The sequence below is a fragment of the Cucurbita pepo genome, chromosome 1, assembly GCF_057944985.1.
Source record: "Cucurbita pepo subsp. pepo isolate OVF chromosome 1, ASM5794498v1, whole genome shotgun sequence".
In the NCBI taxonomy this organism is placed as follows: domain Eukaryota; kingdom Viridiplantae; phylum Streptophyta; class Magnoliopsida; order Cucurbitales; family Cucurbitaceae; genus Cucurbita; species Cucurbita pepo.
Genome location: NC_141798.1, coordinates 5,126,672 through 5,150,489, shown reverse-complemented (window position 1 = coordinate 5,150,489; position 23,818 = coordinate 5,126,672). Strand labels below are relative to the sequence as shown.

Here is a 23,818-nt window from a genome sequence, read left to right as displayed (position 1 = left end):
TTTGTGTTCTTTTCTCTTATTGGAGACAATAATTTAATTTGTCATTTGTTTTGAAATGTCTCACTAAGATTTTTCTTGCAACAAAATCTTTGACTGTCTCTTTACAAACTTTTGTTATGGTTTTTGCTTTTTATTTAATTTTTGTTAGTTTCAAAGGAATACATACCGATTTGAACGTGAAATCTTGTCCGAAAACGAGTTTAAGGTAGTTAATATGAACATATTTTAATTCGTTAATGCATACGTCATCAACCAAAAAAAATCAAAACTTTACAAAATTTTAAATCACAGTATTTGAAGAATGAACTTAATATTGTTAATTAATTCGGCATTTAAGATATTATTTCGTCGATTATAACATATGATTCCGGATTAACGTCCAATCAGTCCATGGTTGATAGATCTGCACGTTGTAACAAAGAGAGTGAAGAGATGTGTTGGATGTGACCCTTCACCAAAATAGATTGATTGATGAATTCAACGAAATCTTATAACGATATATTGTTTCGACGATATGTCCTAAACCAGATCCATACAAATAAGATCTATTCAGTCCTTAAACGTTTCTAAATTTTTAGAACAAATATCAGTTTTTATCTGTAAGTTTGACAACGTAAAATTTTGACTTGTTTGATAATCAACCTTAAATTTCGTTGACGTTGTTAACAAAGAAAAAAAGTTGACATGATATGTTTATTACCTCGAGCAATTGTCGGCTAACAGCATTATTGTTACTGTCACGTTGAGATATAGCGTTCCGATAATTTATCTTAAAATAAAGAGAGAAACATTGAAAAAGGAAAAGCTGTTAAGAGAACACGTAGAGATAGTTCGAAAATGAATGAATAAATGAATGAAAAGGAAGGAAGTGGTCTCCAAATTGTACAGAAATGTTAATAAGTAATTAAATGCGAGACACCAAATCATAGAGCAACGTATGAATACGACTGTTTGGCAAACATCCATTTATGGTGTTCCAGAATGCTCTTTTCATAATCTTTTACCAAAACAATTCAATTGTTTTATACAAAATGGTAGAAATTTATAGCAAAACAAAGAATATCTAAACGCTCAAGCACATATTGTCTGTTTTGGTTCGTTACGTATCGCCGTCAGCTTCATGGGTTTAAAACGCGTCTATTAGGGAGAGATTTCCACACCCTTGTAAGGAATGATTCGTTATCTTCTCCAACACTGATGACTAGCTTTCATACCATTTGTAACTATCCAAGTCCACTGTTAGCAGGTATTGTCCGCTTTGACCCATTACATATCGCCATCAACTTCATGGTTTAAAAATGCATCTATTAGGGGAGAGGTTTGTTTTGACCCGTTACATATTGTCCGTTAGCCTCACGGTTTTAAAACGCGTCTACTCATAATAAGTTTCCACGCCCTTACAAAGAATGATTCGTTCCACTCTCCAACTAATATGAGATCTCCCAGAATAGATAATAAACGCATTGAAAGTTAGTATATTTATTCAGAAGTTATCTCAAACTCGCTCTTAGAACCGTCACAGTCTGAGAAAATTGGTGATTAATACAATGGGCCTAAGGAGAAGCAGCCACAAATGAGAGTCACATGAGCTTTTCCCTAAGATGCAGATTCAAGGGGTGTTGGATTGCAGCCCCACCATGTGGCCTTTAATGGCATACCCACAAGGGGCCCCATGAGCCTTGAAATGTGGACAATTTACTTATTTTGGTAGCCCCACCTACCTGTATATACATACACTCGTACAAGGATCACAAATAACCTCTTCTGCTGAGTCTGTACAAAAAAAAGATGCAAATGAACAACAGAGAGCATTGAAGACAAAATCATCATAATCATCATTGTTGTTTTAGCTTCCATTCAGAGAAGAAAAAAGAACCCAAAATGGTCAATTCTCAGGATCTTTGAGTATTCAAACAAATCTATAGCTGCAGCTAGGGACCAAGCTATGAGTTTGAATAATAAAGAATGAACAGAAGAACAAGAATTTTCCTTTACCAGAAAGATCAATGTTATGGATGACATGAAATGGGATTATGAACAGAATAATGACATACAAATTTGGAGAAAAATTATGAACAAGAAGCCACCTTTTTACTGGGTTAAAATGTGCTGCTACTTTCACTGACGGATATGGAGGAGCCTTCTGGCTTTATTTCTATGCCTCTGCTGTCGATATTGATATCGAAATCGAGACCCTGCAATCGGCTAATAGGATCCTGTTGAAGAATTTGTATCAAGGCATGTGGCTGATGGGATGCAACAAACAGAGACTGGTTCGGATACGGTAGACTCGAATGGAACGGATTAATTTGGGGCAGGTTGTGTTGCCCAGGTTGTGGTTGGTGTGAAAAGCAAGATTGGGGAAATGAAACTTGAGGCATACCGAAGTTATACGAATCTGTAGGTGTTATTACTTCTCCGGTCGCGATCTTGAACCGTTCGAATTCCTTTATCAAAGCTTCATTTAGAGCTGTATATTAAGAAAAATAAGGAAAGTATCACTATAATGCACAATAAAAGCTGGTCCAAAGGCAAGACTTTCTCCTGCAACCTAGGGTGAAGATGAAGTATCAGGGAGACCAAATTAATGAGCAAATATTGATATCAGCTCTTCAATTCAAACATTTATTCAAGATCATCAAAATCTGGATAAGGCAGCATCTAAGTAGGTGAATTTAAAACAGACCCTACTTGAACACGTAACAGTTTTGAATATAGAAAGTGGATATCACATTATTCATGGATATCTAAAAGCTAAACAAAGAGGTTCAGGTCAATATTAACACATTGACAGGGTATATGTGGATGCATACCGTCGCGTAAACGTGCTTGCTGTTCCATAGCTTGTAAATGAAGTTTGAGCTCTGAGTTTTCGGTTGAAAGCTCGTTCGTATCTCTCTGGTAGGAAAAACATGAAGAAAAGATGAAATGGTGAAAGGAAAAGATTTTCATTTCAACAAAGATAGAACAAACAACTAATGGGTTCGTTTAGCAAATCAATTACATGTCTTACTAAAAAAAGCTAAGAAATCTCATTGCAAGGGGCGTCTAGTGTTCCTAATGAACTGCAGAAGCAAATTTTAAGAGTACTTTCAAAGTCTAGAGGTATGTAATATGACCCTTGATCATTGTAAGAGCCTAAAATGAGGTTGGTGAACAATTAAACCTGGTACAACGTGAGCTGTGCAGAAAGAGTTGTTGCTTCGGTCTTGAGCCTTTGAACTTTTCTCTCAAGTTCGATTATGTAGCGAGCTTTCCTCTCTTTTGACCGAGCAGCAGACTGTCTGTTCGCCAAAATCCTGCAAATGAAGTACTAAATGTTAGGAATCATGAATCTCCGCAATGGTATGATATTGTCCACATTGAGCATAAGCTCTCATGGCTTTGCTTTTGGTTTCCCCAAAAGGACTCGTACCAATGGAGATAGTACTCTTTACTAATAAACCCATGATCGTCTTCTTAATTAGTCAATGGGGACTCCCTCCAAACATTCCTCCCTTGAACAAAGTACACCATAGAGTCTCCTCTCAGGCCTATGAGCCCTTGAACAACCTCCCCTTAATCGAGGCTCGACTCCTTCACTAGAGCCGTTGAACAAAGGGTGACAAAGTACACCCTTTATTCGACACTTGAGTCACTTTTTACTACATTTTCGAGCCTCACAACTTTGTTCAACACTTAGGATTCTATTGACATGACTAAGTTAAAGGCATGGCTCTAATACCATGTTAGGAATAACGACTCTCCACAAAGGTATGATATTATCCACTTTGAGTATAAGCTCTCATGGTTTTGCTTTTGGTTTCTCCAAAAGGACTCGTACCAATGGAGATAGTAATCCTTACTTATAAACCCATGATAATACTCTTAATTAGTCAATAGGGGACTCCCTCCCAACAATCCTTTCCTCAAACAACGTACACCAAAGAGCCTCCGCTGAGGCCTATGGAGCCCTCGAACACTAAAGACACCGGACGGATAAAACCAGTTGCAAATATTTTAACAGACTAGAAACAGGAATAAGACCACACAGACAGCTGCATTAGCAGGTATTCAAGCTTAGAATTTCCTAGCAGAATTCTGATTAAGAAAAAACAAAGCATCCTAAGGGGAAAAACATTCACTAATTCGATCTTCCAGCCATGAATCAGAAGCCCAATCGACAAGCAACACATTCAAGAATGCGAGTAAATAAGCACATTGCCATTGCAGAAGCTAATGGAAGACAGTACAAAACCTCTTGGCACGCTTAGGATCAATTGTCCACAACTCAGCAAGCTTATCAGGATCCATGGCCTTCTTAGCCTCAATAGACTCCATAATGCAAGACCCATCAGCAGAATTGCTATGGCGGTGCCTGAGACGGGAGATTTTCTCCCCTTCGACATTCTCCGCCGCAGCACCACCAGGCGCTTCAGGATTGGACGAAGACGAAGACCCATTGTCGATTTTGGATCCGATCTTCTCGCTGTCCATTAAGGTGCGTAAGAGATCGTCGTCGAAGCCCAAATCTCCGAATCCAGAAGAAGGCCCATCGAAAGGGTCCGAGACGAGATCGAGATCGTCGGGAATCCGGAAATGGACCTCGGAATGGGCTCGACGGTGGAAGGAACCGCGAACAGGGGCGGTGGGATTGGAAGAGGAAGCCATTTGATTAGAGGGATTGGGGAATTCCATGGAATAGAATTCTTACTCCTACACAATATTGTTGTTCTTCTTCTTCTTCGGGAAATCAAAGTGGGTTATGTTCATCCAAATCCATGCTCGTGCTTGGTTTTTGGGCGCACAGAGAACTTTTTCGATGTTTTAAAATTTTTTTATTTATAAAGAACAGACACAGAAGAACGCGGCGCCGTTGGAATTTGGAATTTGAAGAACAATTCTTGTTTTTTCTTTTCCAAAAACGACACAAATTTATCGTCTTCCCTTGAAACTTTCTATTTTATATTTAACATGTTCTTAACATATGTGATAATTATAAATATTTATAGCATGAGACGAAATCAGAGATAATAAATGTTCTTAGTTTCTATCTTTATTACAAGATTCTTCACAGGAATCGAGTTTTTTCACAGATATTTTTTTTCATTTTTTTATAATTTTTAATTTAAAATTTGTATGAACCTGCTAAAGAATTCAAGATTCCTAAACATTTGTTGAACAATGCATATGTCTAAACCAATTAAGTTATATTTAGATTATCGATCTTTACCATCCATCCAATAAATCAATCAATATTTCAAGTTCTTGTTTGTTGGATAAAGTAAGTAGCTCAAGCTTAACCAACCAAAGAAGGATTTCTTAATTTGGAGTTAACTCAAACAAAAACAATCAGAGATCGAACGTTAACCTAAGTTATTCATAAGAGAAACTAATTACAACATAACTAGACCATAAAAAGCACATTATTATTAATAATTGTGAAATAGAAATGTGATAGTTCTTCAAGAAGAAGAATTAGCAAAGCATAGAAAGCACCATTAATAAGCATTGAGCTAGAACTCCAGAGCTATGTAGAGGGGCAGGCAATTGGGTTCATTTAGATAACTCAATGGCAAGATTGTTAGCCAATGAAGATATGGTTGTTTGAGACACACCTCTAGTCCCTCCCAGGTACCATTTCTTAATCATCTCAACCACATTCCCATTCTCTACTTTCATCTTCGAACCCTCTTTCCCATCGCTCGAAAACTCGATCTGCAACGAATATAAAACATACAATTTTTCAGAAACTATGTGATCCAATCTAATTGTTCGGGTTTAGTTGAAGTTTGTTACCTCAGCTATGGTCGGAGCTGATGGGAAATGGAAACTTATAACAGAATGTGCGCTCAAGTATTTGGACCGAAAGAATTCAACAACTTTTTCCAGCTGAGCTTCCTCTTCTTCCTCGTATTTGTCATCGGCAGCCAATCTATCCCTAACTGCATTCTCCAACTGCAACCCATATTGTGCCCCTTTGATCTCTTTGATCACCACAACTCTTATAGCCTTCTCCACTGGAGCTGTAACCATTCAAAATCACTCGAGCGTTTAAGGTTTAGGTTTCCCGATTCATGTTACGAGTCGAAAATAAAGAGGAGTATACGAACATAAGAAAATAAGTCAAGAACATAAAACACAACGCCGTATTTGGAATCTGCTTTCAAAATATCTTTTTAACTTGTACGAGATATTTCAAAAACAAGAACACGCACCATACAACTTCCCGAATCTTTACATAGATCAACTCATTCAGATTTCAACGTTCACGACAATCATGAGAGGTTTTGAAAACAAAAACACTCATCAAACAACTTTCTTATAGGATGAAAGTCTCACCTTGGCTAATTTAGAGAATGATCATGGGTTTATAATCAAAGAATACTCTCTTCATTGATGTGATGCTTTTTGAGTAAGCCCAAAACAAAGCCGCTAGAGCTCATGCTCAAAGTGGACAATATCATACTATTGTGGAGAGTCGTGTTCATTGGTATCAGAATCATGCCCTAAAATAGACATGTGAATAGAATCCCCAAATGTTGAACAAAGAACTCAAAAAGTCGAGGCTCCTGGAAAAATGACTAAGACTCCAAAAGAAAAGGAGGCATACTTTGTTCGAGGAGAGGTGTTAGATGAAAGTCCACATCGACTAATTTAAGGAATGATCATGGGTTTATAATTAAGGAATACTCACTCGTTCCTGAGGCCTTTTGGGACCCACAAGAGCTTATGCTCAAAGTGGACAATATCATACCATTATGGAGAGTCCTATTCATCTAACATTCCCGACTACTTGCATAGATCAACTCGTCCGTTTTATTATACCAAAAGCTATTGCTCCACCAACTATCTAAATTATACTCATTTTTTTGGCATTACTTTTAGCATTATAATTGGTGTATCTAGTTCAATAGGAAAATTAGGGAGATACCAGAAACAATGGCCTCAAAGAAGTCATCATCTTTCAGCAAGTCCTCAGCTGCTTTTCCCTTCCATTGCTTCAAATGCTCCACAATCGCAGGCTCCAGATAAACTCCAATGGCCGTGAATTTTATTTGTAGAAAGTGAATCTCCAGGTCGATAATTCCTGTAATATATCCACGAACTTCGCTATTAGTAATTTAACATAGTAGAATCATTTTTTAAAATCTTAACGTATCTATATTATTATTTCCATGCCTCTGTTCTAAACATTTCTTCATTTCTCTAATTTTTTAAAAAAAAATCTCAAATTAACAAAAGCTTGAATGGCTAAATCATAATATATCTCTACCACATCTCTTTCAAACATATTTCACATATTTCACTTTTGACTTATCTATAAATCTCAAATATATAAAAATTATCATCTAATTTGTCTCTATCAATAATATTAATATATTTTTTGTATTTATAATTAAAAATAAAATAATACTTTCAAAATTATAGAAATCACACAATTAAGACATTGATATCCATCTCACAAGTTAAAAAGGAGTTCTAAGAACTCCTTAATTTATATTTCTATATTCTTTTAAAATACTAATATTTTTTAAGAAGTGGTATAAATGTTTCAAAAATATTAGTGAAATATAAATTCCTTACAATTTTGGATAATATTATTCTCATCATTTTTTGTAATATAGCGAAAAAATGATGAAAAATAAAGGATGGACTCACCATGACCCAACAGAGACAACGGCTTGTTCTGAACGATCTGCTTAGGGAAAGCAATGTCCGCTACCACTTCCACTTCACTCCCCACTGTTCACAAAATTCCAACGCCAACACATAAATCAAAAGAAAGAAAAAGAAAATCCTAAGTTCAGAAACACAAAACGCAACAAATCGATCAAAGCAGAATAGAGCTATTTTCGAGTGAAATCGCTGCAGTTTTTCATTGAGACATTAACACAAACAGTTGAGAGGCAAGAAAACGAGAACAGAAAGAAGGAACGAAGGCCTTACTGATCGCGATCGTGATGGCAAAGGAAAACAGATGAAGAAACGAAAGGAAGTTAGTTCTTCAGCGGCAGAGCGGTAAAAGGCTTGACGGTGAAGGATGTGAGATCATGGAGTCGGAATTAGACGCTATAAATAGGACTCCGTCGATGTCGATGTCGATGCCGAGGCAGAGCAGAGTAGGTAGCGCAGAAAGGACACGGGCCGCGACTTGTTTGGTCTGGCGCTTTAATTTTGCTGCTATAAAACTTTCCATTTCTACTAGTTGTTGATTAATTTAAGGATAGATCATTGGTTTATAATCAAATAATACACTCTCCATTGAATTGAAATGAGTTCTTTTGGGAGCACAAATCAAAGCAACGAGAGCTTATACTCAAAGTAGACAATATCATATCATTTTGGAGAGTCGTGTTGGTCTGACACCGCTCGAGAATGGATTATTTTTATAATAAATGAGTTTTATGCCTTATTTTATTTATATATATAAAATAAATGAAAAACAAAAATTGAAATAATTATGTGTTGCTTTGTTGGCCATGTTTGAAGCCTCAAGCGTTATAATCCAAATCCACCGCTCATTGCACCTACCCCTCTCAACTCCTTTGCTACAACCTTCTTGGCCATTATGGTTTGTTTTTTTTTTTTAATAATTATTATAAATAATTTGATTTAAATTATTTTATTGTTTTAGTTCACCCGATAATTACATGTGACACGATCTTAATTATGAGTGAGTTATAAACTCCTATGAGAATTTGTCATTTGATTTACATGGACGGTAATGAATAACTCATTTTTTTCCGTCTAAATCAAACTTTAGTTACTTAAGTCATTGAACAGTGTACGAGGTCGATCAAATTCATTGGAATAAATACAAACAACTAACCTCAAACCTAATTGTCATCAAGTTATTACCTCGTGTTGCTACTCTTGACCTACCATTGTCTCAATGAGTTTGTTAATACTAAAAAAGTTTCTTTGACTCGTAGGGGTCAGTGTCTATTGGGACCCTCGAATAGGGCGAAATATTCCCGTTTATCTATACCCATCCGACTCTTCTATTTCCAATTCTTATTTTTTTTATCCACTTCTTCGTACCATTTTAATCCTTCTCTTTTATTTTTTTAATCTCTAAAATTCCCGCAATTTTTCCTCTTTTTTTGATATCAAACTAAATAAAAAATACGAGAAATTCCTTAATTCTTTATCCATCTAAAAAATAAATATAATAATTTTCAACACTCAAATTAGTCTATATAATCAAACTGTTATTCCTCCGTTTTTATTTATAATTTCATATTTATTAAGAGAGAAAGAAAATAAAGAACGAAAATTATACGATACGAAGATAGATATATGGTTTTCATCCATATAATAATGGTAATAAATTTTTAATTTTTATAAATGTTTCGTTTATATACTAACAAAAATATATATATATATATATATATTTCAAACGATATTTCTGATTTAATTTTTTTTTTTTTTTTTTTTTTTTAAGGAAACAATAGAAATGAAAATTTTGAAACAAGTTGAGAACATTTTAAAAAAAATTTGGAGGATTAAAATGGACAAAAATTAAAAACATATTTGAAATATTGGAAAAAAAATTGAATTGGATTGAAGATATTTGAGCGAATGTTTTTGGCGATGGTGCAGTGTTTTCAAAATCCATCCCGCTCTCTTCCCATCTCCAATTCAAATCTTCACGAACTTTCATTTTCCCTTTTCTTTTTTTTTTTTTGTTTTTAATTTCTAAATTTCAAACTCTCTAGATCTGCTGCTCCTAAATAAACCCTAACCCACCACCTCTTCATTTAGATTCTCAAAAACTTCACACACTTGTAGATTGCGCGCCAATCCTTTCAACTCGCCCAAAAAGTGCGCTCCTTTTCTTCCTCTACTTCGAACAATCGTTGCTATTTTTTTGATTTTTGTACCCGATTCTCTTCCATTTCAACTGGGTTTCAAGCTTATGGATGATCGGTGCGATTCCAGAATCGATTCAGACCCCTTTTTGTCCTCGCCCGGATCGAAAACCAAGGTTGGTTCTGTTCTTAATTTACTTCTTCTACACTGTTGAACTGGATTCTTTTTGTTCTGGGATTTCGTTTATGCTTGATTGAATCGGTTTCCCCTATTTTAGAATTTAGGCGGGAAGAGAAGTAGCAGTAATTTTGAAGAACAGTGTGAGACTGATCTTAAGAGGATAAAATTGCGAGATTCTGGATCCATGTGTGGTGAGACTGATCTTAAGAGGATAAAATTGCGAGATTCTGGATCCATGTGTGGTTCTCAAGGTAGGGATTTGTGTTCTTGATGAAATCTTAGAATTCTGGTTAGGAAATGTTTGGTATTGTACACTGCCTAAATGATTTTTTTGCTGATTTTATAGCCTTTTGGATTGTTCTCTTCCTTTTCATGTGAACATTGTTTCTCTTATTCTAAAATTGGTGTGGCAGCGATGAGTGTTCTTCAGGAGAATTGTTCGAAAACGTATGAAGCTAGTGACGAATGTCAGATGGTTGAAGAAGAGGGGTTCCTAGCAGTTGATGTGCCTAAGAAATTGGATGTTAATGCTTCTCCAGCCAAAATGGCTGAGGAGACTAACGTGTTCGTGGGAGCTGTTAGCCCTACCCTTAGACCACTGGATCTTAATACTGAAGTTTGTGTTGCTAAAAGTTCAGGTTCCGATAACATCGATTTGGTGGACATTTCTAGAAAACAACATGAGCTCAGGAGCAACAATGGCTCACGTGTAGCTGCAAGAGGCATTGATTTAGATCTCAATGTAGAAGATGTTTCTAGCTCTATAAACCTGGAAATCGTTCACCCTCTCAAGAACTGCAATAGGTTGAAGTCGCAGGATTCCTCCGAATGTGCTAGCTCTACGGGTCCATTGGGAGAGAAGGATCCATTAAGAATTTGGAAGGAGATGAAGCAAAATGGATTTCTTTCGGCTTCTCATGTAAGCATACCGGCACTAAAGCAATGTGGGAGGAGAAGCAAAAACGATGCTCATAAAAAAAAGATGGAAATTGCAAAAAGAGAGAAGAAGTTGGAGCTTGCTAAGAAAGAGCAGATCGATCGGTTCACCAAGATTGCTGCTCCAAGTGGTTTGCTTACTGAACTGAATCCCGGGATTATAAACCATGTAAGAAATAGAAAACAGGTCCATTCGATTATTGAGGCAATTGTAAGGTCTGAAAAACAAGAAAACGAACGCCTAGCTAATAAGCTTCTATCGGAAAAAAGACATGTCTCCAAGGCAGGAGCCAAAAGGGATCTTGAAAACACCAATGATCCAGAGGTAAATGTATTTGGCTCTTCTCAAGTATACGGCCCGTCAAATAATTTTTCTGCCAGTAGGCAAAAAAGAGTATGCTCCTTGACAAGATCGTTGATAACGGAGCCTGAAGGTGTGGACCATGGACAAATTATGTTAGATCGAGCCATCGGCAAGAACTATACTTCACAATCAAATACTACAAAAGACAAGGAAAATCTTGCACTTGAGCCATCATCATCACATGCTGTGTCTGAGAATGCTTGTCCAGTGTCTAATGATGAAGAAGAAAATTTGACATGTATTTCATCTCTTTCTCTTAAAGGTCAGTAGCTCTTGTATTCCTTAATACTCTCTTAACTGTTATGAAATATTTCCTGTTATATCTATGTGGTTACATGAATGTGATTGTTATTCAGCTGCTACTGTTGCTTCTCAATGGTTGGATTTAATGCATCAGGACATCAAAGGGCGTCTTTCGGGTAACCTTCTTAGTCTTTTGTATTCTGCGTTTGGCTGTTGGGAATAAAACTGACATGTCTTTATGCAGCTCTACGACGGAGTAAAAAAAGGGTTCGAGCAGTTATTTCTACAGAGTTGCCATTTCTAATATCTAAAGAATTTCCATCTAATGAAGAGAACGATCCATATGTTGCGAAGAATTCGCTCGAAGAAACTTCGGTTGTTTCCTCTGCTGATCTACATCAAGCAAGATGGACGAAACTGTTCGATCGGATGGATAAAGCTCTTGCTGAAGAAGAGAAACAATTAGTGAGTATACTGTACGACATTGTGCTGTTCGGTTGCTTTCATGTGCACGAGAATTCAATTTCAAACAAAATTTCTTTGGACAATTAATCCAATCAATAGGCTGAATATGGTATTGGCAATTGAATTCTACCTTTGAACTTCAGGAATGTTGGTTGAACCAAGTAAAAGAAATGCAGATGCATTGTGATCAAGGGCTTACTCATGCTCAGTCAAGCGCAGCTTTCGGCTCACCGCAACTGGGAGAAACCCAAAATGACTCGAGGTTAGACTCCAAGTTTAATTCCGGGTTACGTGCCTCATTACTTTTGCGTGTATAGTATTCATCTGCAAATCTTTTTCATCTTTTGCTACAATCTTAATTTCAACTTAGTTGCTATGATTTCAAAAGCTTCATTAGGGTGTCTGCCTATGGTTTGGTTAGACACTTAACTGAGTGACTTCTGGCTGCATTAAAGAAAAAAGTCTCATAAATCTAATTGACATTGTTCGCTGCGCTCCACGTAGAGACGTCTAGTAAACTTTAATCAAAGCATAAGAGCTATAGCGACTAAATTGAAGTCAGAGTTCAAAGAATTACTTTCGATAGGGTCCCTATGTGTCCTTTGATGATATCCCTGCATACTTATTAAGATATCCTTGCTACACACACACCAAGCCTGTTTGAGATGGTAATCAATAGACCAGAACTGTATGCAAATGTCTTTTTTTTTTTTTTGTTTTTGTTTGCAGAACAAAGAAAATGAATAACACAGAGAGAGCATTAGCTGTTGGGGCAGCTGCAGCTTCCATATATTCAACTTGCAACTTTCTCTTCTCAGAGAATGTATCCTGTTTCTGATTTTTTCTTCCTTTTTTTTTTTTTTTTTTTTTTTTTTTTTTTTTTTTGTGGCTAAATTCTAGCTTTGTAAGCCTTAATGTGCTGCCTGCTGCTGTGGTATAGTGATTAGTTTTCTCTCTTTTTTTCTCTTGAATCCTTTGAAGGCTGTTCTGAGAAGGAAAAAGAAAGTGTACTCGTTGAGTTTTTCTCTTAGAAATCAAGCATTAGTTTCACAGCCTTCAGAGACTACTGGTATTTTTTTGGATATATACTCCCATCTCCTTTTCTCTGCACTTTTCTAACTTCTTGGATGCAATTTCTATTATTGTGGAATGTTTCTTTGACTTTATGACACTCGGGTTAGAGAAATACATGAATGAACCGAAATCATATCTAAGATGACTAAGAAAAGTTAAAAGAATTGGTTTATGAGGATGGTTTTCACTCTTAGAAGCGAGGATTAAGTAACGTGACTATTGAATGTTGGGGCTATTAGGTACTAAATTTAGATTCGAATTCTGGGCACGAGTCGTTATATTTATCGTTGATCTATGCTTCATCACCTACCTCTTCCATTTCCCATCTCTTCTACTCTACCTATGGTTAGACATTTTTAAATTTCAACTAAAGTTCCTATTAACCCAATCAAATTCAAATTAATCTCCTAGAGATAGAAACATTCTGATCTAAAAACGCACTGTTACAATCCAAGCCTCCAAACAATTCTACTCAGGTCTCAAAATTTAGGTGAGCTCTTTACTTGAACACAAAGCTACTCACGTCTCAAAACTCATTCTACCTCTCCTCAAGCTCAACCATGCAAAATGTCTGTCATAACCATATTTACAGCAACCCCTTTGTGTATGTAAATCCAACATAATGAGCCTCTAAAAACTAGGCTCCTAATCCATCTCAAATTCAAGTAACTATAATCTATATTGCGAGTCTAAAGCCAATTCGGTGCAACCTTCTTTGTTATCGTCTTCGATGCTGCATCATTTGGAACCCTCGCAAGCGATCGGTACTGCAACTTTACACTCTCTGCATTGTCTAGTGTTTTCACCACATACCTGTAGTGTAAGAAGATGCCATTTTGTAAACTAAGATCAGGTAGCATTTGCAGAAAACAAATTTCAATCTTATTTTCGTTGCCCCATTTACTCGTTTTGGAAAGATTTGAATTCATAGCCAAATTCTCGTTTCGGAAACAAAATAAAATGAGGAACAAAAAATGACAAACCATCCATTCAAGCACTGTGCTGTAACGACAGCCTCACGTCCCACAAAGCGCTGCGGCGTCCTCTTGTTCCCCTGATCCGTTAAGGCTGTGATATTAGTTTCAACATGTTATAATATAGGAACTAAATAAGAGTACAGTTTTATGCTCACCTTGATAATCACCCTATCTGTCACTGCAAAAGGAAACTGAACACCTCGACCTCGTGGAGTATCCATGAGAGTTGAATCACCATAACCACCTTTATCCTACATATGCAAACACTACAATGATTATTAAAAACTTGGAAGCAGTTGCAGTACGAGAATATCGTTCGCTCTGAAGCGAAAGTGCGACGAACATAAATCCACGAGTAGAACTTGCCAGGTACCAAGCAAATACCTGCTCAAACCTCTCCCTTCTCCTTTTCGGTGAGCGGTAAAATAACAGTTCTTCTTCCCGGCGGAATGCTTGGACTGCAGCTTGAAGAGCTGAAGATGATAATATCACGACACGAAAACGAAGATCGTGAAAATGTTCATGAAAACGACGTTCAAAGAGAATATCAATCTATTACTTCATTATTCTGAGAGTAAGTACGGAGAAATGTTGTACTCACATAAGTTTTGAGCAATAGAATCTTCAGAAACTGACTGAGAACATGAGTAACAAGATTTCTGAAAAGACATCAAGAGAAATGCAGAAACTATTTCAACCGAGGTCGACAAAATAATTGACTGATTAATATGAACAGAGCAGCCATATAGCAATGGAAATTAAGGTGCACAAGATGGGTATACATTAATACTTGCAACAGAAAGTGAGTATTCAGAATCCAAATCAAGAAAATGCATGACAAACTCACTAAGACTAAATTCTGGTTATCTAGCCAAATTACTTGAATTCCCACAGCTAAGAGACAGGTCGCCAAGTTTTACATCATGATACACTGAAAAATACAAGTTCATAAGTTCAGTCGTGACAAAACTCGAGTCCGATTATCGAAAACTGAAAAGCTATGAACTTATAGATGCCAACATTCAAGTTCAAGCCTGCTACATATAAGGTAGTAGACTCATTTTTATAGCAAAAATTGTTATCTTCTTTAATTTTGAAATTCCTACAAACTTTGATAGTTATATCTTCATAAATCTCACGCCCTGAAAAGGGGCTCTCAAGATCAGGATTCTACCCACCTAACACTTTCAATGCACCTCTTATGTTTGAACATGATGGAAAAAATGATAGCTAACATGATGAAAAGCAATTTAAACCGCATAGATGAGCAGTGTTCTTGCCAGTAACTCACTACTCTAAGAACATGTTGTATTCCACCACTCCCAAAGGAATGCCCACACGGCAATATCATTGCATCGTCCATGAGAGCGCCCCTGATTCCAAGAAGAAGTAAATATATCACCAGAAACAATTGAGATGGATAAATAAGTGAAGAAAATATAAGAACATATCATATTTCCTTCATGAAAACACACTAGAATCAAACTGCAAGCATCAAGTTCATACTTCAACATGATTGACAGGCTGAACCAAATGAAACATAATTGAAACACTTAGAACTCACGTCACAGGGTCGGTGAGAATTGCTCTCAGAGACTCTTCAGGTTCGCTTGAAAACGAAACATCCCTTCTCCCAAAACCACATCCATTTTCTATAGCTAAATCCTTCTGCCCAGAAGTAGATCCCTCAGTGCCTTGCAAATACTGGGAATAATAAGCATTTTCAGGTTCTGCTATTGTAACCGCATTTGGGTCGTTCCCAGTAGCTCCTGTGTTACAGCCTGAAGAGCCAACCAAGCCATCCTTGATCAACAGAGTTCCACCTAAAACCCATAAGAACAATTTATAGTAATTTTCAAAATGGGAGCAGATTATTCAAACAAACATTCTAAAATCATAGTTTCTATTTGGGGATTGAAAATTGGATGTACAAAGTTCTTACCAAACGATGAATGGTGCTTAAGCTTCCCATTCCCCAATTTGTTCGTCCCATTCTTCAACCCATCACTACTCTGATCGCTTATGTCTTTGTTGGTGTTGTTAGGGTTAGCAGTTTTAGTACACTTATTGACATCATCCAAAGAAGCAAGCCCTTCAACAACAACATCATCATCACCATCATCGACTTCATCTTCATCATCGTCATCTTCATCGTCATCATCTTCCTCATCCGACCCTTTGCCACTACCAGTTCTTGCACTCTCATTACCATTCCAATTCCGGCTATGACCAAACACACTCCGGCGAAAATCTTCGCCCTGATGAACAAAAAATCGGTCGCGGTCGACAGGTAAGAGCTTGTCGTCCATGAAACCGCAGAGCTCGCGGGTTTTGGGAGCTGGGTCGGCGACGCGGCGCTGCGACGTGGTGGCGCAATTGAAGGGCATGGCATCCTCTTGGAAGACGAGGTGGGAGTTGAGCCCATTCATGTCTTCGGAGGACATCTTGTTGGGAGAAAGGGGTCGGAATGGAATTTGAAATTGTGTGTTATGGCGAATCGGGCATGGTGGGTTTTGAGGGAGTGGGATTTGTGACAGACGGAAGCTGGGAATTGGTGAAAATGGAAAAAGGGGAATTGGAGAATTTCAGAGGCTGAATTTCTGGTTTTGGTCAGATCACACTGTGTTCTTCGGAACAATGGAGACAAATTTTATGAATTATAATTTTGTATTTAATTTTTAAAATTCACGCAAAATTCAAAATAACACAAAACTCAAAATTTAATAATTCAAGATTAAATTTATAATTTGACAGTTCATTGAATATTTAAAATTTATGAGCCCTAAATTAAGATTAAAACAGATTTTAAATCCTCTACCTCAAATTTATAATTTAATCAAAAAAAATTTAATTACAAAATCTTTAATTATTTTAAAAAATTGAAAAGTCTTTGAGTCTAGCTATTTGGATTTGGGCTTTGACTCAATCTCACACTCATTTAATCTTGGACCCATTTTTATATGACCCAATTTATGACATGATACGTGTAACAAGGTGATACTAAACACGTGTCGATTACTAATTGGTTCTAACTTTAATAATTTTAAATTTTAGCGAATAATGACGTATCAACTCGTTGAAAATATGAATTCCTATGCATTAACTGCAATTTATTTAGTATTTGGTTTCAAATTACCTACTTTTATTGCTATGAGTGTATAGTTTCATAATTTTAGAATTTGAGATCAAGTTCTGTCTCTTGCAAGCTCTCACATACAAAAAAGGGACAATATTGATGAAATGATATGAACTCTCGGACACCTAACACAGATGACTATCTCTCCTTTTTCACGCACCATTACATGGTCGGATGGAGAAGTGTTATAAGCTTTGAATGGAAGTCCAGAGATAAAAAAAAAAAAAAAAAAACACCAACGGTGAAAGCACTTTACTAGGCTGATACTAACAATGAAAGACGAAAACTAGGACAAAATGACAAAGACTTCTCATTATGTAGGCTCAACTATCACGGACATGTAAACGAGAAATAATATGTAAACGTCTCTCAATCAAAAAATTCCACAAAGGCCATGTGGTTGATAATTGAATTAATTATATTCAAATGTCTAATGGCTACCTAATATTCTAAACTTTTGAATTTACCCAAGAAAATGGCAACAAATATGTTATATTATAAGCTTAATTCAACCCTCCAGAAATGATTTTTTTTTTTTTTTTTTTTTTTTTTTTTTTTTTTACATTATTTTAAAATTCACTCACTCACCAGTTTGGATTCATTCTCTTTGTTTGAGAATCTTTTCTCTGTACTCTCAGGAACTTTCTCCATTCTACTTTTTTTCCTTTTCCTTGGCTGCAAACCCACAATTTTGACAAATGGGGACAAGTCAAAACCCTGTCCTTTACCCAACAGAAACCTGCCAAGAACAGCAAGAACAGCAAGAACAGCAAGAACAGCAACAGCTTTCAAACAAAAAGAAAAAAGTTACCTCAGAGAGAGACAGAGAGAGTTTAAAATTAAGAGAATCTGCTGAAGTTGCCGCCTCTGCTTTTATCACACAAAACTGCAGATCATAGTTAGGCCCAGAGAGAATGGAAGAAATATAACTAAATAGGAAGCAGCTTGGTGGAAGTGAATCCAGTGACTTTTAATTTTAAAAAATAAACTAAAGAAGTACAGTAAGCCAAAATCAAGGCTGGCTTCATTTGATATAACAGTTTTGAGTTCCATTGGCATCATCAGATAAGCACACTGAATTCCTGGTCACCATACAGCCCGAGCGTGTCTCGGGTTAATCTGCAGCTGTGTTCTTGACTGAGTTTATCCCAACTCCTCTTGTAATTCAGATGGGCATTTGATCATCTCCAATATTTTGACCATTTCTCTCATGTCCGGCCGGTTTGATGGCACATGGGAGGTGCATATCAAGCCTAATTTTAACACGGGAACGGCCTCTTCGACAGGGAAATTCCCCCTCAGCTTGCTGTCGATGCATTCTTCGGCTTTTCCTTCTTCCACTGCTACTCTGACCATGTCGCAGAGGACTGCAACGTCGTCTTCCATGTACTCGACAGGTCTCTTCCCTGTAACCACCTCTAGAATCAATATTCCAAAGCCATAAACATCGCATTTTTCGGTTATCTTTACTGTCCTGCAAGCAAACTCTGGTGCCATGTAACCGAGTGCGCTTTGGATCTTGCTACTTAAAACATAACGGTCTAGCATTGGCAGCAATCTAGCAAGACCATAATCTCCAACCTTCGGTTGACCATTACAATCAATAAGAATGTTGCTGGATTTTATGTTATAGTGGATTGTGTTTGATAGATGCAAGTGAGCCAAACCTTTCGCTGTCCCAAGAATTATGTCGAATCTCTCGTTCCATGGCAGGACATAGTCGTCTGATGCTTCGTGGAGCAACCTATACAAGCTACCTCCAGAGACGAATTCGTATATAAGGAGCTGTAGCGAGGGAGTCCAATAATAACCTTCAAGTGCCACTAGATTTTGGTGCCTGACAATCCCAAACTTCCTAACTTCCCTCTCAAAATCCTCTTGCGACTTAACAAGGCTAGATACCGTAAGCTTCTTGATTGCAACCGAGTGTCCATCCCGCAGAACAGTATGATAAACTGCTCCAAATCCACCACGCCCAAGCTCACAATCCTTGTTCAGCAGGGCATGTGCTCCTGTGCTAAAGTCAAGTTCTCCTGATAACACCACAAGCTTTCCAGAATTTGCATCAGGACTGGAGGAATGACTGAAATCATCCCCAATAGATAATGCAAGTGCAGCTGCAGATGAAGAAGACGTGGGTGATCGAACTCGAAAGTTGAGAATGGTGATCGATATTACACCAATGATGATGAAAGCAGCGGCACCAATGGCAATCAGCACAGAAATGCTGAGGATATTTCTATTTCTTCTGTGATTATTACTTGGAGGCAGAGAGCTGGAAATGGAATCTGAAGTGGAGTTGGGATTAAGAACAATAGGTTTTGGAAGGACGGAAGGGCAAGACTTGTTAACAACAGAGCCACAAAGGGATGGATTGCCAGCAACGGATGAAGGGGAGATGGTGTTAAAGAATCCACCAGTAGGCAGCTCACTGTTGAAGTTGTTGTGAGAAATATTGAACATATGAAGGTTTGGAAGATTAGACAACTGCTTTGGAAGGGTTCCATTGAGGTTGTTAAAGGATAAGTCGACATTTTGTAGATAAGAGAGTTTGGCTAATGCTGCTGGTATCGGGCCAGTTAAGTTATTGCGTGACACGAACCTGCCATGTTTGACAAAGATAAATCTATCAGACATTAGTTAAATTTGGATCATATTAAACGCTAAGCAATCTCCAGATTCTAACCAGCCTTTCAAGTACTAGAAACAACATGAAAGGGACTAACTAAAGTCATAAGATTCACTGCAACCCAATCCAAGAAAGAGATAACAGTTTCAATGCTTCTCAAACAAGTAGATATATCCAACAAATGACTGGGAGAGGTTTTTAAAACGTCTCTACTTAGAGAGAGGTTTCCACACAATGCTTCGTCCTCCTCCCTAACCAACGTGGGATCTCACAATCTATCCCCTTCAGGGGCCCAGGGTCCTCACTGGTGGGACCCCCCAATCCACCCCCTTTGGGTTTCAACATTCTTGCTGGCACACCGCTTCATGTCCACCCCCTTCGGAGCCCAGTCTCCTTGCTGGCACATCGCCTAGTGTCTAGCTCTGATACCATTTGTAACTGCCAAAGCCCACCGCTAGCAGATATTGTCCTCTTTGGGTTTTCCTTTTCGGACTTTCCCTCAAGGTTTTTAAAACATGTCTGCTAGGGAGAGGTTTCCCCACCCTTATAAAGAATGTTTCATTCTCCACCCAACCGACGTGAGATCTCACAGTTTCTAAATCATACAAGTAAGCTTGAATCTCGACAGTTACAAGAAACAAGTTTTAGCTGAAAACGGTTTATAAATGCTAGTAAATACAAATGAACATTCAACCAATCAAAAAGTAGACAAGTAAAGAAGAAAAGGAAGCTTACAGATTTGTAAGGGAAGAACAGTGAACAATTGAAGAGGGAATTTCACCCCCTAGAAAATTCCCATCCAGCTTCAACTCAATTAGGGACACAGCTCCTCCAATTGCATCTGGAATGGTTTCGTTCAGACGATTCGCGCTCAAATCAAGAATGCTCAAAGATTTCAGATCTCCAATAGTTTCTGGAATAGGACCAACAAAAGAATTCCCGGACAGGTTTAGAAACTGCAGCTTGGCTAAACTTCCAGTTGCCGGAAGATTACCCGTGATCAAATTATGACTGAAATCTATTGCCAAAAGGCTTTGGCATTTCATCACAGACTCCGGAGAGCTATCAGTAAAGCCATTTGAAGAGAGATTCAATACTTTTAGATATTGCAGATTTTCCATTGTAGAAGGAATACGGCCAGTAAAATTGTTCCCAGAAAAGTCCAGAGTTTCAAGGCTTTTCATTCCTCCTATCCACTCTGGAACATCTCCTTCCAACAAATTCCTGCTTAAGATAAGATTACCACACAAAACAAGCTTCTGCATTGTCTGAGGAAGATTCCCAGAGAATGAATTCCCACTAAGATCAATGGATCTCAGAAGCAAACAGTTCCCAATACCATCAGGAATCTGTCCAGAAAATCGATTCCTACTCAAGTTAAGAGTCCGCAGATTATACAAATTCTCAATTACATTAGGAATTTCACCCACCAGAGCATTATCAGACAAGTCCAAAGATCGAAGCCCACTAAAAGACCAAATCCCAGAAGGCAAAGAACCCGAAAACTGATTCGACGACAAGTTAACTGCAATAAGACTCCCACACAAGCTCAAACTATCAGGAATTTTCCCAGAAAATTTGTTGTTAGCCAAAGAGATGACTCTCAGAGACCCACATTGACTAAAAACTTCATCCGGAACAGTACCGGAGAAATTATTCCCACTCAAATCAATCACCTGAAGATTGCCGACCCGAGAGAAATTGGGGTTTATATTTCCACTAAGATTGTTCTTCGCGAGCGACAATCTCTGTAGAAACTCCAACTGGAAAAGTCCGCGGCCGAGTCGACCCGAGAGAGAGAATCCATCGAGGTTGAGTTCGACGACCCGATTGGATCCGGGACTGCACTTGACGCCAGTCCAGTTGCAGGGATTATCGTCATCTTCGTTCCACGTCGCGAGCTTCAGCTTCGGATCTTGAACATCGGCTTTAAACACTATCAGGCCCAAAACGTCATCGTTTAAAGGTAGGTTTACGCATCTAGCACAGAGTGGAGCCAAAACGAACAAGACGAAGAGCTCAATAAGCCGTTTCATCTTCAACAAACCTCGCATTGTCCGCTAACTTCGAAGACAAAACCAACACAACATAGCCATAGCAAGAAGACACAGTTACAGTGCTACTGAACTCAAAACCACAATCAAAGAGACCTCGGACAAATTTCTCGTATTAATGACTCAAAATGGCTCAGACGAAGAACAAAATTATGGAAACTAAGCTAGTTCCCTCTACACGTACAAAAAAACAAAAATCTCCTAGAATAAGAAGCTAGAGGTAGAAAACGAAAAGGCTCTTAAGAACGTCTAGAAATGGAAGAGAATCCGGAATCCTACGGAGCAGCAAGAGCCAGAAAAGTAGCACATTCAAACAAAAAACGGCCGGAGTTTACACAGATTGTTGAAGAGAAAAGGCAGAGCACCGTTAAAGTGAGTTGCAGGGCGAAGATTACTCAGACAAAAAAAGAATACGTGAACGAACACAGAGAATAGACTCCTCCGAAACAGTTCCAGGAAGAAGAAGACGAGAAGTCCACCGAAGAGATGGTGAAGGTCGTCGGGAAATCCGCCGTCGCCGCCGCCGGTGGATTTTTAAAGTGAAAACAGAGCTTTTTGTGCGTCTGTCTGTTTGTTTATAAGGAGGAGGAATTTGGGGTTTTTTAATGAGGAAATGAGAGAGACCACGTAGGTAGGTGAAGACAATTAAATAAGCCGTGTGGCACGTGGCTTAGATCTACTCATCCTAGTTGGATGCTGACGTGGATTATCTTCCCACTTTCTCTTAATTAAACTCAAATATCAAATTTAAATTCTAACCATTATTTTAGACCATTTATTAAAATTTCATTTTAAAATATAATGAAATGTAAGTGTATAAACAAGATTTTCATAAATTAAAGATAAAAATTATAAATTTTTCAATTAAATTTGAGCGGATTTTCGTGCCTCCATCAAATTTAATTGATATTTAAAATTACTCAGACTATTTTAAAAATTTATGAGAATATTAAAAAAAAAAAACACTTTTTTTAATTAAAAAAAAAACCGACAATGATATTAATTTAAATGATTTTTTTTTTTTAATAAATATTATTGTACTAGTCTAAAAAAAAATGGGATGAATTTAATTCAAAAATCAGAAAAATAAATTTTAGAGAGAGAAAGTAGGTAATGAAATTGAAGGTTAGTTGGGTGAATTAAAAGAGGAGAGAGAGAGAGAGAGGGGTGCATCTGCAAATACTGAAAACTGATGGTGATTTATGAAAAAACTTTATTATTATTATTTTATTTATTTATTTATTTAAAAGTATATTTTCTTACCTTCCATTAAAGCACAAAGGGGTGGGGCCCACTCTACCCCCTTGATTCCCTCCAATTTAATGCAAAACCCCTTAATGAATTTGACCTTCTTTTTCTTCGAACCCTTCGCCTCTCTCTCATCCCTATCCTAGAGAGAGAATATATGATTTATTAGTTTTTTTTTTTTTTTTTTTTTTTTGTCAAATTTCATAATTTGTCTTTATTATAGTATATTAAAAAATATTAAATATATATTTTTATATTATTGTTGGGATGATGAGCTGGCTTTTTTTTTTTTTTTTTTTTTTTTTTTTTTTTTTTTTTTTTTTTATCGATAAACTAAGTTAGTTGTTGTCAATTTGGACATATATGAATGCTCGAGAAATAAGTAGTCTTTGTTATAGATGGAAAGTTTGAATATTCCCTCTTTGTCGTATTAGGGTTTCGGTTACATTTTTTTAAATAATAATGATAAGAAACGAATTACGAAAAACTCATATCTAATTATGTTTGGTCAATAACTCCAGTCACTTAGTAGTCAATTGACCCTCTAACTGGATTTGCCAATTTTCTGATGGTGCATGTAACGGTCTAAGCTCACCCTCTAATGGGATTTGCCAAGTTTCTGATGGTGCATGTAACGGTCCAAGCCCACCGCTATCAGATATTGTTTTCTTCGGACTTTTCCTTTCCACACGCTTATAAAAAATGTTTTGTTCTTCT

At 37.2% G+C, this 23,818-nt stretch overlaps 5 protein-coding genes across 6 annotated transcripts; 1 reads left to right on the top strand and 4 right to left on the bottom strand.

Annotated features, from left to right (window-relative positions):
* Positions 1-1,463: 1,463 nt before the first annotated feature.
* On the bottom strand, positions 1,464-4,869 carry LOC111781883 (transcription factor RF2b-like). Its single transcript, XM_023662613.2, has 5 exons — positions 4,238-4,869; positions 3,167-3,299; positions 2,814-2,898; positions 2,088-2,470; positions 1,464-1,773 (listed from the first exon to the last, which is right to left on the bottom strand). Exons 1-4 carry the CDS (start codon positions 4,675-4,677, stop codon positions 2,100-2,102), a joined length of 1,029 nt encoding a protein of 342 aa, XP_023518381.2. The 5' UTR covers positions 4,678-4,869; the 3' UTR covers positions 1,464-1,773; positions 2,088-2,099.
* A 518-nt stretch (positions 4,870-5,387) lies between these two features.
* On the bottom strand, positions 5,388-8,134 carry CHIL (Chalcone-flavanone isomerase family protein). The gene is made up of 5 exons (XM_023671926.2): positions 7,930-8,134; positions 7,642-7,725; positions 6,914-7,069; positions 5,779-6,005; positions 5,388-5,697 (listed from the first exon to the last, which is right to left on the bottom strand). Coding segments are annotated over exons 1-5 (630 nt in total). The 5' UTR covers positions 7,931-8,134; the 3' UTR covers positions 5,388-5,535.
* Positions 8,135-9,569: 1,435 nt separating this feature from the next.
* LOC111801878 (uncharacterized) lies at positions 9,570-13,089 on the top strand. The gene is made up of 7 exons (XM_023686089.2): positions 9,570-9,970; positions 10,073-10,226; positions 10,389-11,537; positions 11,632-11,694; positions 11,763-11,983; positions 12,127-12,245; positions 12,713-13,089. Exons 1-7 carry the CDS (start codon positions 9,902-9,904, stop codon positions 12,819-12,821), a joined length of 1,884 nt encoding a protein of 627 aa, XP_023541857.2. The 5' UTR covers positions 9,570-9,901; the 3' UTR covers positions 12,822-13,089.
* Positions 13,090-13,536: 447 nt separating this feature from the next.
* Positions 13,537-16,683, bottom strand: LOC111801885 (RING/U-box superfamily protein). Of its 2 annotated transcripts, none has more exons than XM_087128543.1 (8): positions 15,977-16,683; positions 15,599-15,857; positions 15,326-15,407; positions 14,636-14,693; positions 14,419-14,507; positions 14,190-14,285; positions 14,009-14,111; positions 13,537-13,973 (listed from the first exon to the last, which is right to left on the bottom strand). In XM_087128543.1, exons 1-8 carry the CDS (start codon positions 16,476-16,478, stop codon positions 13,747-13,749), a joined length of 1,416 nt encoding a protein of 471 aa, XP_086984669.1. In that variant the 5' UTR covers positions 16,479-16,683; the 3' UTR covers positions 13,537-13,746. The 2 variants fall into 2 exon arrangements, with proteins under 2 accessions (XP_086984669.1, XP_023541871.2); XM_023686103.2 differs by having other exon boundaries at positions 13,537-13,870; positions 14,041-14,111; positions 15,977-16,678.
* Positions 16,684-18,009: 1,326 nt separating this feature from the next.
* On the bottom strand, positions 18,010-22,454 carry LOC111808691 (uncharacterized). Its single transcript, XM_023694833.2, has 2 exons — positions 20,535-22,454; positions 18,010-19,772 (listed from the first exon to the last, which is right to left on the bottom strand). The coding sequence occupies exons 1-2, from the start codon at positions 21,851-21,853 to the stop codon at positions 18,314-18,316; spliced, it is 2,778 nt and encodes a 925-aa protein (XP_023550601.2). The 5' UTR covers positions 21,854-22,454; the 3' UTR covers positions 18,010-18,313.
* Between the last annotated feature and the right edge of the window lie 1,364 nt (positions 22,455-23,818).